Genomic DNA, 16020 nt, shown 5'->3' with positions numbered 1-16020 from the left:
TAACAATATAACAGCAGCTTTAATTTTTACCAACTATACCTACTATGACACTGATGAAAGCAACAAGGTGAAAAGCTATTCTCCAACCGGGTATGCCTGCGACTGATGTTGAGGCTATAAGAACAGAGAAGAGACCGCCGACGATGCTTCCGATGTTTCCGGTTAATGCCAGCCACCCAAAAGCCATGCCGCGATTGCAGTCATCGGTGGAATCAGCCACCAGGAATTGAATTGCTGGGCCAACAATGGCAAGTCCTATCCCATTTTGTGAGTTATTAATTTCAGATATGAAATGAATTTTATTTATCACATCAAAATTACCGTGTATATAATGAACTAAAATTTTTAACTGAACTTAAGCTTTTGTCAGAGTAAAATTTATCCTTGCAACTTAAGAATTATGTTGTTGTTGCAGGTGGAGTGACATCAACGAACGATTTCCTGAAAAAATTCTTCCCAGACGTGTACAAAAGAAAGCACATGCACCAGGAAGCGACTACTGCAAATATGACAACCAAGTGCTGATACTCTTCATATCATTGTTCTATTTCTCAGCACTAGTAATGACATTCTTTGCTTGCTACTTGACAAGAAAGTAAGGCAGAAAGGCAAGTATCATTGTGGGAGCCCTTGCTTCTTGGCTGGAGCAATACTCAATGCAACTGCACAGAACATTGCGACATCGCAATGTTCTGTGCAGCTGCATTGAGTATTGCTCCAGCCAAGAAGCTGATGGCTCCCACAATGATACTTGCCTTTCTGCCTTACTTTCTTGTCAAGTAGCAAGCAAAGAATGTCATTACTAGTGCTGAGAAATAGAGCGATGATATGAAGAGTATCAGCACTTGGTTGTCGTATTTGCAATAGTTGGTCGCTTCCTGGTGCATGTGCTTTCTTTTGTAATCGTCTAAAATCTTGTTGAAGCCAGACCAGAAATTGGTTGGAGGCTGAAGACTGCTATCTTGGCTGCTAAAGCTCTAGCTGCTGACGTTGAGCAGAAGCAGTTTGGAAACGAACTCGTCAGGGAATGGCTTGATAATCTCAAGGATGCTCTCTAGACTGCTGATGAAAACGTACTTAGCCATGACCAAGACTGAAGTTAGTTCAGATTTGTTCTCTGATAGTATATTTGTTTGCCAATAATTTATTGGGTCTGTTTAGCTGATTACATTTCACATTTTGCAACCCTAATTTTGATGTTACGCCACTGCTATTGTAAGTGCAGGATTTTGATGACATGGATAAGCGCTTGAAGGATATAGAAGATGAAACTGCTGCTCTTAAAGAGATGCAAGCCAAGGTCAAGAAGGAGATGGGATCTGTTCAGGGTAGCTATTTTAATTTTTATTTTGTAAATGATTTCTCGTTCTGCATTGATCATAGAACATGTCCTAACTCCTTTGCCTACAAGATGTTTTGTTTCTGGTTGGATGATTATGATTTGGCTTGTTTGTTACCGGCTAATAAGTAGCACTCTCTCACTTGGCCGTGAAGGCTATATTCTTGTATACTCATTTGAATATTCAGGTTATGAACAAATTCAAACTGAATTTTATTGACCTCTGTTTTAGAGTTCACAGGACTTCATGACTTCATGCTTAATATTATTGCATTATACATTTAGACCATTTTTTATGTGGTTTGTTATGTTTTTCTATCTCTTTTTCATTCCCTTCTCATTCTTATCTATGTGTAACCAGTGTATTGTTAGACTCCATTGTCTGTTATTGATTCTAATCTCCCAATAGATCTTGGAACTGCATCTGCTAGTCAGGTCAACAGAGAGGAGATAGATTCTCGTTCAGTCTTTGTAGGCAATGTTGTGATGATGATGATGATGGATACATAGTTAGTTTGTCTAAGCTTAGATAGCAGCTTTCTACCTTGAAGAGTAAGGATCATCAATCATTATTATTTATTTTATGGTATGAAAACAACACACTCCAAACTCTTTATATTATTTCTTCTTCACATACACATATCTATCTATATCTTGATGGATTTGTTTCCATTATTTTTCTATTGTTTATTTCCTTTTGTTTCTCTTTTCGCCATCAAATTTCAATTCAGATCCCCTTAAAAGATCATATTCTAATAATATTTCATCTTTGCCTTTTTGTTTTCAGGATCTGTGACTACCAAGCAAGTCCAACCCAATATTATTGGTACTGGATCAATTAATTAATTAATTAATATATTATAATATGCTTTGTTTAGTGACTGAGGTTGCATGTCGGTGGTCCTGTTATTTCTTTTAAAAATAAAAGATGAGTTTTATTCAGGACATAATAATGTTGCTTGAGATTTATTATCCTTTAGACAAAAACAAAAAATATTATATGATAAAATTCACCCAAAGGTTCGGCAATAGTGATTGGCTTATATTATGATCAAGACTTAATCGTAAGTGAATTTTGAGTATGAAAATGGCAGTACATTGAAAAACATAATTATTTTAAGATCTGTAGCTAGAAGGAAACATCTGAAAAATGTGCTGGCCTGTCCTATAGATTATGAAACATTTGCATGCTTTATAGGCTCAATTCACATCAAATTTAGTTTCTTTAGGACTTCTTGTAACATATCCAACTTCTTTATCTGTCATGTTGATCTGTTCAAAATGTGAGCCACATGTCATCCAAAATGTTCTAATTTCTTGGAAACCTTTTTGTCCTTCCTAACCAAGAGATATAAAAATTGAAAGCATGTTTGCTGATATTTTTTATCTTATAGGAAGCAAGTGCAATACCTTTTGCTGCACTAACGGCTTGGCGTGCTCTAAAAAGTACTGCCAGAATAACTGAAGGGTATGATTTCAATTGGATGAATTTAAGTTTTCATCTTATACCCTCTAAATTCATCTTGCTAAAACCTCTTTTTGTTTTACTCACTAATATCATTTGGTTTACCTCAACAGACAAAGGATATTAGTAGTGGGAGGTGGAGGAGCAGTAGGTTTTGCTGCAATTCAGATTGCAGTAGCTACTGGTTGTCATGTTGCAACCACTTGTGGAGGTCAAAGCATTGAGCGACTATTAGCAACTGGTGCTGAGCAGGCTGTTGACTATATTACTGAGGTGGTTATGAATATTTTTTGGATCATATTACTTGCCATGCTCATATTTCAATTATGAATCTTTTTCTTTGCCTCAAATGTGAGTTTCCCTTGATTAATTACCCTGATTAGAATATTCAGTGTTTATTCTTGAGTTTGTAATGGGAGGGGAATTATATGATAAAATTGTAAGTATTTATATGCTATTTGTCAGATTGGTTCTGCTATACTCATCTTGAAAATTAGCTTGACATGTCAAAGTTTTGTGCTTGGTGTGTGTACGGTTACACCCTTTCTGGATCTGTAGGCTCAGCAGGGAAAGCTTTCTGAAAATGATTCTAGGCGCTACTTTCAACAACTTATAGATGTTGTTGCTCATTGTCACAAGGGTGTGTACCACAAGAATGTATGAACATTGTTTATACATTCGGCTTCAGATTTTGTTGCAAGTGAAGTAGCACTAGTCACAGATTGCTTGCTATCTTCTATGGGAGACGACACCTCAACTTTTCCCAAAGCCAAATCACTTGAACTCGAAGAAATGCTAGAGTCATTGCCTTCATTCTCCTGCCGACTTGATGCTGAGACTTCTGATGCTAGTATCTTGTTATTTTGTTCATTGGCCCCCTTTGAATTATCTGTGGGATTTGGTAGAGCCGACTTCCAATTTTGCTCGTTTTCAAATGAAAGCAATACACATGGAACGAGATCCTACATTTAAAAAATACAGGAGGGAAAACGATGTTACAATAGCATCATCATTAAGTTTTTAAAGAAAACAGTCTTATGATATAATAGCAAAACCAAATAAACAAAAAAAAGTCTTAAATCCATTTGATCTTCATTCAATGTTGCATACAAAATTGTGGCAAAAATGTTTATACCCTTCTGTAGATTATTTCCCCCCCTGTCTTCTCCTGTTAAACCAAATAATAACATTAGGAGACTAGAGAAACATAAAGAATGAAGAAGCAAGAAACAAAAAAGTAGAAGAAGATAATAACCTCTAACTGGCGGCAGACATTGTCCATATCAACTGTACAAACTCCTTTACACTTAATCTTGCAGTGAGCATGAATATTGTCCAACATGTTATGCGTCAAACCATCTCTACCTAAATAACACAACAGGTAAAGCTTTTCCTTTTCCATTCCCAATCATCAACAAAATTCAATTACACTGACGACAAAAATAAAACTAACCAATATTGAGTTGGCGATTGCTTTTGACGGAGCTTCTAACCAAACCGTCGATCTCCGGATGCACACTCTCACATTCCAACCCTGCCCGGCCGCCCCGTTGTTGAAAAAAAAAAAAAAATTTCTCCCTTTCACATGCAAGTTTTCAGTTTTCCACTCCCTCTCTCTTCCCCCTACAGCCCCTCTAGACTCAATTTCACAACTGGGTTGGTTTGATGTCTTTTTTGTTATCTGTTTTCCTTTTCTTTTTAGTTATTTAGCACTGTACTTATGTTGTTGATCCTTGTTATCATTGAATACTAGGTTCTTGTTCCTTGTCTTTTTATGTTTCATATGTTGATGATGATGAAGAAGCTGTATTTTTAAGAAGGAAAGACTTAAATTATTGTAGCTAAGGTTGCTTAAGGTGACTCTTTTCTTTTTTAATTTAAATGTATTTTTTTTTTCTTATTGAATTTTGAAGCTTTAAGGACTTTTGAGTAATCAAAATAATTGGTAGGAATTTGAGGGAAGATGGTGTTTGAGAATAATGCAATTAAAGCAGGCAGTTTGGATGTTGAAAAGTCAAAGGGAGGTGTGAGATATATTATCCTTGACTATAAAATAGCAAGGTTCAAGTGTATGAGCATAGGAGAAAAAAAAAAAGAGAGATTCTCTTAATAAAAAATTCTTTTCATCTTACTCTGTTCCGCCTCTGTTTTTTCACTTTTTAGTTTCTTACCTCAAGTCTTCTTTCTCCCTTTCTTCAACTAAGTTTAATATGGTATCAAGAGCTCAATCGGTTTATGGCTGACGACGTTGAATCTGTGGAAGACGACACTATACCATCATCAGATCCTACACCTCCAATCATGAATGCAACAACACAAAATCAAAATAAACCGTTTGCAGTCCCGCTCTCAGAAAAACTCTCAGAAGACAACTTCTTGACATGGCGTCACTTGGTCATGCTCACCATCTGTGGACAAGAAATGGAAGATCATCTTGACAAAAAAAAGGTCCCACACAGGTATGCTTCCACTGAAGATGCGCATAAAGGAATTGAATCAAAACAACACAAAGAATGGCGTATTGATGATTATAATGTTGCATCTTGGCTTTTTGCATCAATGGATGCATCTTTCAAACACCGGATAATAGAATATAAATCTGCTCATGAAGTATGGGCACGAATTCATACATACTTTGCATCAAAAACCAACGCTAGGGTTCGACAATTGCAGCTACGAGATCTGTAAAGAAAGATGGTTCTGCATCCGATTACTTACTCAAGATCAAGAAACTGGCTGGCACTTTAGCTGCTGTAGGATCCCCAATTTCAGATTCAGAATACACAAATGTTATTCTAAATGTTCTTAATGGAGATTATAACTCCTTCATTACACTGATTTCAGCAAAAGATCCAGCTTATGCAATTCCTGATCTTGAAGCATTACTTATGGCAGAAGAAGAAATCGTAGAAAGGTTCAAGAAGCCTGATTCAACAATGGTGCAGGTTCATGTTTCTCAAACAGCACCTTCACCCTATAAACCACCAGAGACAACTCCCTCTTATGGAACTGGCAGAGGCAACAACAATGGAATTTTGGGACGTGGACCTGGAGGAAGGCGTGGACGTGGAGGAAGATTTGGTAGAGGTGGAAGAGGCTCCTTCACTAATCAAAATCGACCACAGTGCCAAATTTGTAGCAAGCTGGGTCATGTAGCCAGCTATTGCTTCTTCCACTTTGATCAAAATTTTAATCATGCTCAACGAAATAACCCCTCCACCTCCATGCACAATGCACTGCCACCCCCTCCATCATTTCATAATCCACGTGCACTGATTGCAACTCCTGCATCTGTAGCAGATTCTTCATGGTATGCTGACATAGGAGCAATACATCACTGCACACATGAACCACAAAATCTGCAATATTCTCAAGACTATCAAGGTCAAGAGCAGGTATATGTTGGCAATGTATCAAGTATGCATATCTCTAAAGTTTGACAGTCCTTTTTCCAATGTTGTGCAACGAGAAAACGTTATAAATTATACGATTTATTGCTAGTTCCATCTATAACTCAGAATTTGATCAGTGTATCTAGATTTGCTAAGGATAATCATGTATACTTCTCTTTTTGGCCTGAATTTTGTTTGGTAAAATCACAGGCTATCAAGGAGGTTCTTCTCCGAGACAAGGCTGAAAATGGAATGTATAAGTTTGAGAAAATTGAAATTCCAAAGAGTATGACATCACCTTCTGTTTTTTTAGCTAAACATGCTTCTTTAGATACCTATCATAGGAGATTTGGCCATCCTACTCTTCAAATTGTAAAGAATATAGTTACTAAATGTGATTTACCTGTTGTACATGAGAATAAAAATTCAGATTGCAAGCTTAATTGTGAATTTTGTTGTATGGCTAAGGCTCATTCTTTACCTTATTCTCTGTCTAATCGCATTTATAATTTGCCACTATCTCTAGTTGTTTCGGATGTTTGGGGTCCAGCTCCCATTTCATCTTTGCATGGTTTTAGGTACTATGTTTCATTTGTAGATGTTTTTTCTAGACATGCCAGCATTTATCTCTTAACAAATAAAGCTCAAGTATTTTCAGTTTTTAAACAATATAAGTCTTTCATGGAAAAACAACTTGGTTATTCTTAAAAAGCTCTTCAAACTGACAATGGTAAGGAATATTTATCCAATGCTTTTTCACAGTATCTAAGAGAGGAAGGTATCGAACGCAGATTATCATGTCCATATACCCTACAACAGAATGGTCTTGCTGAGCGAAAGCATAGACACATTGTGGAAACTGGCCTAATTCTCTTAGCTACTGCTTCTTTACCATTGCATCTTTGGAGTGAAGCTTTCTCTACTCCTGTGTACTTAATAAACAAAATGCCTTCTTATGTCACCTCATATAAATCTCCATTTGAAATTCTTTTTCATCATGTTCCAGACTATAGTTTTCTTCGAGTATTTGGTTGCTTGTGTTTTCCTAACTTGAGACCTTATAATCAACATAAATTGGAACTACAATCACAACCGTGTATTTTTGTTGGATATTCTAGTATACTCAAAAATGATACAAATGCATGACCTCCACTGGCAAAATTACTATATCTAGAGATGTTGTGTTTCATGAGGAAAAATTTTCTTCCCATAGTTTTTTTATTGCTAACAATTCTAGTTGTGATAGTACTACTGCTGCAGGCACTACTACTGAGATGCTTCCAATTATTGCCACTCTTCCTCCCTCTCAATTGAATCCTTTTCCTATCTCTACAACAACCCAATCAGACCTCATAGCAGGCCCATCTATTTCTACTTCTATTTCTCCAAGTGCTTCAATGAGTCATCAAGACATTCATACAGTATCCAATAAAAATTCTCTTATTCCTTCTTCACTTTCCACTAACCCAATCCCTATCTCAACAATTGAGGATGCTTTGCCCTTTGATAACACTACCTTACCCCTCAATCACATTGTCCCTAATAATATTCATCCAATGCAGACTAGATCCAAGACAGCAAGTACAAAACCAAGAGTGCTACATGCCAGCATCGATAATCATGACAATTCTGCTATACCACATCTTCCAAAATCGGTGACAGCTGCTCTTCAATCCACTCACTGGAAGGAAGCTATGCTGGCAGAATATAGAGCATTAGTTCGTCACAAGACGTGGAGTTTAGTAGAATTTCCACCAAATGAAAAGGTAGTTAGTTGCAAATGGATATTTGCCTTGAAGAAAAATGCTCAGGGGCAGGTTGTGAGACATAAAGCCCGTCTTGTGGCAAGAGGTTATACTCAAACTGCTGGGGTTGATTTTGATCAAGTATTCTCACCGGTAATCAAGCCTGTCACTATAAGAATCATACTCACTCTTGCGTTATCAAAGGGTTGGAGAGTTAAACAATATGACTTCCACAATGCCTTTTTAAATGGTATCCTCAATGAAACCATTTATATGTCTCAGCCTCCAGGTTTTACACACTCAAATCCCCATCTTGTATGTAAATTACACAGCCATCTATGGATTAAAACAAGCCTCTAGGGCTTGGTACCTCACCATTACTGCTGCACTTAAACAATTTGGGTTCACCTGTACTAAGTCTGATCCTTCATTTTTTACGAAGTTTTCTTCTAATTCTATTATCTATATACTCATATACGTTGATGATATGTTAGTGACAGGGAACAATGACACTGAAATCACTTCTGTCTTAAAGCAGCTTCATTCAACTTTTCTTCTAAAAGATTTGGGAGACTTAAACTTCTTTCTTGACATCGAGGCTGTCACTCACTCACCAAATTTAATTTCTCTCGATCAAAGTAAATACATAAAAGAATTATTATGCAGGGCTGGTATGCAAGATGCTAAACCGGTTAGCACTTCTATGATTAGCTCTTCAAAATTATCGGCAAATACAAGTGCTCCTTTTGAAGATCCCACATTGTTTAGATCAATTGTGGGGGGACTTCAATATGCCACTGTCACAAGACCAGACATCGTATTTGCAGTAAACAAACTCAGCCAATTCATGTCAAAGCCGAGTCAAGATCATTGGATGGCAGCAAAGCGTGTTCTTCGATATTTAGCAGGTACAGTTGATCTTGCTCTTCAATTTCATAAGACTAATGATCTTCGTTTAACTGCCTTTTCAGATTTGAATTGGGCTGCTGATGTTGATGATAGAAGATCTGTGTCTGGATACTGTGTGTACTTTGGAGCAAACTTGATTTCCTGGAAATGTTCAAAGCAACCCACTGTCAGCAGAAGCTCCACCGAGGTTGAATTCAGGGTGTTGGCAGCTACTTTCTCTGAGTTAATATGGATTCAAATCCTACTTAGTGAACTAAAGCAGCCTTGCACTTCATCTCCCACAGTCTTTTGTGATAACATGTCCACTGTATTATTAGTTTATAATCCCATCTTACATGAGCGAACAAAACATTTTGAATTGAATCTGTATTTTGTACGGGATAAGGTGATTCAAGGACAGCTTGCTGTTACTCATATTCCAGGCTTAGAACAAGTAGCAGACATTATGACTAAGCCCCTATCTCCATTGCTATTCAGCAAGTTCAAGAGCAAACTTCGGTTGGCACAAAAGCCTCCCTAAGTTTGTGGGGGGATGTGAGATATATTATCCTTGACTATAAAATAGCAAGGTTCAAGTGTATGAGCATAGGAGAAAAAAAAAAGAAGAGATTCTCTTAATAAAAAATTCTTTTCATCTTACTCTGTTCTGCCTCTGTTTTTTCACTTCTTGGTTTCTTACCTCAAGTCTTCTTTCTCCCTTTCTTCAACAAGTTTAATAGGAGGGAAGAAGAAGAAGAAGAATAGAGATGGTGATGAGAGTGGATGTTGCCTTAGATTGAGTTTCATTGGAAGTTGCATACCTTCAAGATCAAAGGTTGATAACTCCATAAGTGGCACCACTACTAGTGCTCATAGTTGTAAGTTTTTTCTTTTTGTTAGTATATTTTTATTATTTTTTATTTTTTTTTTGTATGTCTCACTTCTTCAGTTCTTTGGCTTCATGATATTTTTCTATTTGATATCAAAATTTAAGTGAAGGAAAAATAAATTTTGGTTGTCTTTACTTTTTGGTTCTATTCATCCTTTTGTATCTTTGAGCTGCTAACTTTTGTGTTAATTTAAGGATCATAGGTTTTTATTTCTGAGTTGTGACATTGAGAAATCATTATTGAATCATATAGATTAAAGAAAGTTAAACCATGGATGTCAATTTTGGTATGAGAATTTTAGAACTGACTTAAACGTGTTCTAATTCCATGATTAGATTGCTTAAATAGATACATATCAGATTGATATCATGTACTAGTTTTTATTAATCCTTTAAAATCCCAAGTGTTTAGGTGGTAATACCATGAAACAATGAATGAATTGAAGGTTTTTCTAATTTATTTTCATTAAGTAGATAAAGCATCTGCATATGAGAGAAGCAAGAGGGAAGCAAGTGCTGCACCAGAGTCCTCAACAAAAACTAGTAATGCTGGAAGTGTCCCTTCGACTCCAAAGTTCAGCGAGGAGTTGAAGGTTTGTCCTCGGTTGCGAAAATTCACCTTCAATGAGCTTAAGTTGGCAACTAGGAACTTCAAACCGGGAGAGTCTTCTCGGCGAGGGAAGGTTCGGTTGTGTCTTCAAGGGTTGGATTGAGGAGAATGGAACTGCACCTGTGAGACCGGGGACTAGTCTTACGGTTGCAGTCAAGACCCTTAACCATGATGGACTTCAGGGTCACAAAGAGTGGCTTGTAAGAAACTTATTCAAGGATTTTCCTTTTAGTTCTGTGATTGCTTTTTGTTAACATTCTCGGTGTCTTTCTTCTTCTTTCCAGGCTGAATTAAACATTCTTGGTGATCTTGTCCATCCTAATCTTGTAAAATTGATTGGTTTCTGCATTGAGGATGACCAAAGATTATTGGTTTATGAGTTTATGCCCCGAGGAAGCTTAGAGAACCACCACTTTAGAAGTATGATACGAACTTATTTTCATCTCTGTTGATGTGTTCACCACTGCTTATTTATATCTGCAATCTCAAGTCACAAATATTATATCACAATTTAACACACACTTAATGTAAATGTTGGTTGAAAACAGTTTTTTTTCTTGCACTATGTTCTTATAAATATTGTATGCATGAGGAAGTTTAATCGTTTTCTGGTAACAACCATGAATTATGCAGAAGGGTCTATGCCTCTTCCTTGGTCTATCAGAATGAAAATTGCACTTGGTGCTGCAAAAGGTCTTGCTTTTCTCCATGAAGAAGCTCAGAGGCCTGTAATCTATCGCGATTTCAAGACATCTAACATACTATTAGATGCGGTATGTTGAGTTATTAACAAACAAGGCATTTTCTTTTTAGTTAGTTTGCTATTCAGTATTCATACTCTTAATGTAAAATCACAAAATCAAAATTGGTTTTAGGAATACAATGCAAAGCTCTCTGATTTTGGACTCGCCAAAGATGGTCCCGAAGGGGGAGAAGACACATATTTACAAGAGTTATGGGAACATATGGCTATGCAGCTCCTGAGTATGTGATGACGGGTGAGTTCGAACCTTATCAATAGCAATTGGAACTGTCATAAATCTAAGCTTTTCATTAATGTTAAATATCCCAGCCTAGTTTTTCTGTTTCATTTATTAACATGTTTCATTGATTACACGGCGAGCCAAGTTATAATGTAGCAATTAAAAGAACTGTTGTCAGATATATCCAAAGTAAAACTTAGAATGAATCCTGTTAAAGGATATAGTATTATGTGCTATGAATCTGTTAGTGAAGATAATATTCAAACTTAATTTCTGTTACTTTAAAATACTCTGCATCTCAAACAAAATTTTGAAGGGGCTTGAATATGGATTCTATTTCTATACTTAGATTGTTTATATTATCCTAATATCCTTTGAGTTCTAAGCTTTGTACTACATAGTTTTTATCTTTTTCAGTTTAAGTTTTAATTCTGACATGAAACTACCTATTTTGATCAGGACATTTGACGACGAAAAGTGATGTCTATAGTTTTGGAGTACTGCTACTGCCGGCGATCTATTGATAAGAATAGACCAAATGGGGATAATCGACCATCGCCTTGAAGGCCACTTCTCCATTAAAGGTGCACAAAAAGCAGTCCAGCTAGCAGCTCAGTGCCTTGCCCGTGATCCGAAATCTCTAAAGCCTGTATAAAACCTCAAGGACATGGCCATTGCGTCTCGCCACTTCCAGTTCATTCGAGTTGATCGAACCATGTCTATGCCGAATCCTAAAAATGGCATGCAAACACAAGTAGGATCTTTCTCAAGGAAGGGTCAACCTGTAAGGACCTTGTCAAGTCCAAGAGGTCCTCCTGGTTCTCCATTTCACCATTATAGCAAGTCTCCCAAACCTAATGGATGAGAATCACAAATCTCACACTATCCTTAGTTTGCTTCTCTGTTCATTCACAAAAGCTTATGGATCCAAGAGTAACTAAATTAGTCCCTCGCTTTCTTTGTATACCAACCTTCTCCCTTTAGAGGAGCCGAATCCTAAGATAGTTTATTCCATTATGGCGGGGACTTGGTTTCACAATCTGAGGAAAAAGAACAGAATATACTACAGCTTTTATGTGTGGAATTTGTTTTACCTTTTTCCACCTTATTATAGTTTTATTATTAGGATTCCTTCCTTTCATAATGTAACTTTGTAAAAAGAATGGTGGTGGTGATAACTCATGTTATTCATAGATGTTTACATACTCATTGGTCATTATGCTTTTTAGTAAATAACTTATTAATGTAACTTATGTTCCATACTTGTACCAGAAACATGGTAGAGTTTCACTGAATTAGAGGTGCTGAAGATTCCTTCTATTTTTGGGTTCAGAATCTATTATTTACCTGTCTATATAAAGTAATAAACTTGTTAGTATTATTACATGGTCATGCTCAACTCAAAATTTTATTTGAGAAAAATTTAATAATTTTTCAGGTAAAATATTTCATTTACTAGTAGATGCTTATTTTCCCGTTTAATATACCAAAACTTTGGTTTGAGCAAAAACTAGAACAGTATAATTACATGTTTGTAGCCACATTAATTACCTTTAAACTAAATTTATACTTCTAATGAATGAAAATTTACTAAGTTCTCTATCCCCAAAGTAAACTAGCAAGTACAATTTTCATATGAAGGACTGCCCCCAAAGTCCAAACCAAAGTAAACTAGCAAGTACTTGTAGGCCTATTTTGAAATTTATTAACTTTGTGGTCCAATAACCCAAAGTATGTCATATATTATCCAATAAAATCCAACAAGATAAGCAAGAAGCCACAAACACAAACAATTCTTACAACCCCAACAAAATCAATACCAACTTTCTCTCAGATTCAAATGCAGCAGCAGCAACAATGACAATAGTAGTGGTTTAAACTCATCATCAGTTCAAGCACCAACTGATTCTGCTGCTGTAGGAGTAAGGTTCAGGAGAAGGTCATCAAGAAAGCAAGAAAACAATAACAATGATGGAGGTGTTGCTACAAGAATGGGAAATGTCAAAAGTGCCCCCAAGAAGAAATGGGAGGAGATGACATTGAATGAGAAGGCAGTGGAACTATACATGGGAGAAAAGGGTGCACTGTTTTGGCTCAACAAGTTTGCATATGCATCAATATTCATAATGATTGGTGCTTGGATTTTGCTCAGGTTTGTTGGTCCTGCACTCAATCTTTATCAGCTGGATTCTCAACCATTGAACCCTTCTGATGTATTCAAGGGATCTTAATTAGCTTTCTTCCTAATTTTGAAACAAATGAAGATTGGTTGTTTTATCTTTTGTTATCATGTGTACTTTAATTTTGTACTCTTATTCATAGGAAAATTAATCGTTGACTTTAGACATACAAATATAGAAACAAGCTTTCCATTAGCATTGCTGTTAAAATGCCTCATGCATGATTATTGATTAGTAAGTTACATATATAGAATTCATAGACCTATTGTTTCCATGTACATGATGCTTCATTATTCCATTAACTATGGAAAAAAAAGAACAGATTATTATTATTATTATTTTAAATATGATTCCGGTGAATAATATCTAAAGGTGATGATTTTTGTTTTGGTGGATACTACTATGAAGATTTTACTATTATCTTTATATGAAGATGCTTCTTTTTTACCATTAGATGATGAAATGTATGGTTTGATTTTGATGTGTTACAAAAGTGTTATTTTTTTAGAGTGTGGCTAAACAAAAAAAGTATACTTTTACACAAAAATCTTCATAAAAAAATGTTTTTAGCATCTTCATTTGAGTAGTTGCCGTTTGTTTTTTCTTTGTCTAACATTCAATAGGTATATATCTATTGATGGGCAAAATCTTCCTCGTAATTTTCACTGTAATAATAATTTTGTAGGTAAGATACAAGTTTAGATGAGCCTATTTTTGTGTGTATTTGAAATAAAATCAAGTTTAGCTATTTTTTATATTAATATTTTACCAAATTTAACTTAAGAAAAAGATTCTAAAGATCTTGATAAAATTAAAAAATATAAGCATTTATGAATTGAATGCAAAAATTGTTATAAATTAAATTATAAAAAATTGAGTAAATGTAATTATACAATTCTATAAAATGTTTTATATTATCAATACATTATTAAATTTTTGCAAATTTATCAAAAGATATTTAAGTGTAAATAAACTAAGTGCAGGCATTTCTATGATAAAACATAATGACGGAGTTAGATACTTAGATTTATGTATTTGATGCAATTTAGTAGGATAAGATTCTATATAATTTTTGTCGTGTTATGGAATTTTTTTTTGGTAGCACGAATTAGGGAACAAAACATATAGAAAGAATTTACCTCTAATAAAATTTACTGGCATAACACAATTAGCTAGAAAGAATAATATAACAAAATCTCATTTCATTTTAGGATGATTATTTAGTCTTGAAAAATTTTCGTACGAATAAATTTACCTCTAAAAAAAATGAAAATGATCAAATAGGCTTTGAGTTAAGTTTTAAAATAGTTCTTTAAATTAATTTATTTATGAAAGTTAAAAATGTGATGTGCAATAATATTGTATCATAGTGAGTAATTCACAAATGTGGAACTGATAAATTTAATAACCTACAAAATGTAAGTTACGTTTTGATTGAGCTGACTTCAGAAAGGTTGCATGCACTGCAAAATACAGCTTGCGTTTGGCATGGGAGGAGAACGTAGCTTCAAAATGTGTCCCTGTGCTTCCTGCATGCCAACATTTCGAGGTTTCAAAATGCAACCTGCTTTTGACAGCAACCTCACCTGCATATGTGACACGTGTAAAGGAGAGTAGTGGAGCCGGCCTATAAAACCACGCAGGCCATGAAGTTTTAGTTTTCTTTTTATTTTATATGCTGCAAGTGAGTTTTGAAAGTGAAAGGGTTGGAGTTAAGGGTGAAAAAGAATAAATTTGTGAGGAGGAAGAATCAGTAAAGCTTTGGGACTTTATTTAGTAAAGAAGAAAAAATAATTCGTAATTTTACTTTACCTGAAAAATACATTATTGAATTTTTGAATCATTCTCAATGAATAAGTAATTTTTTTTCTAATTTTATGATAAATAAATATATTTATTTTTATGTTCTTTATTGATATATTTTAACTAATAAATTGATTATAATTATAATTATAATTATTATTATTATTATTATTATTATTATTATTATTATTATAACAACTGTTATAATTAATTATTATTAATGTTATTATAATAATTATTACTGTTATTATAATAATTATTTTTTAAGATAATAATAGTAATAATACCGTTTAGTTACCGTTTTATTATTATTATTATTATTATTATTATTATTATTATTATTAATGTTAGTCATTATAGAATACGTATAGCAATCATTATTATTTTCTAATAATAAATAAATCTTTATTATTTTTTAATAGTTTATTATTATTTTTTAATAATTTATTATTATTATTTAGAATTTAATAATATCAATTTTTTTTCAGGTTATCAGGGATTTGTTGTCCACAAAATTCGATCCGCTAGATATTTTTAATGAGGTAGGACAACGACACTAATATTGACTGGGTTTCAACATGTTTCGCGAGTAGGCGAAATAAGAGGACATTCTGCACTACTGAGTGCTTTGGTGGAATGCTGGAGGCCGGAGACTCACACATTTTATCTTCCGGTCGGTGAAGTGACAGTGATGTTAGAAGATGTAAGCTATATTCTTAGTCTTCC

At 34.7% G+C, this 16020-nt stretch overlaps 1 protein-coding gene and 1 pseudogene across 1 annotated transcript; both read left to right on the top strand.

The window, feature by feature from the left end:
* Positions 1-9439: 9439 nt before the first annotated feature.
* LOC130975659 (serine/threonine-protein kinase PBL34-like) lies at positions 9440-12606 on the top strand (annotated as a pseudogene).
* LOC130975658 (uncharacterized) lies at positions 12328-13542 on the top strand. Its single transcript, XM_057900418.1, has 2 exons — positions 12328-12424; positions 13082-13542. Exons 1-2 carry the CDS (start codon positions 12328-12330, stop codon positions 13540-13542), a joined length of 558 nt encoding a protein of 185 aa, XP_057756401.1.
* Positions 13543-16020: the final 2478 nt, after the last annotated feature.

Source organism: Arachis stenosperma, chromosome 4 (assembly GCF_014773155.1).
Source record: "Arachis stenosperma cultivar V10309 chromosome 4, arast.V10309.gnm1.PFL2, whole genome shotgun sequence".
Lineage (NCBI taxonomy): Eukaryota > Viridiplantae > Streptophyta > Magnoliopsida > Fabales > Fabaceae > Arachis > Arachis stenosperma.
This window is presented reverse-complemented; position numbering and strand designations above follow the sequence as displayed.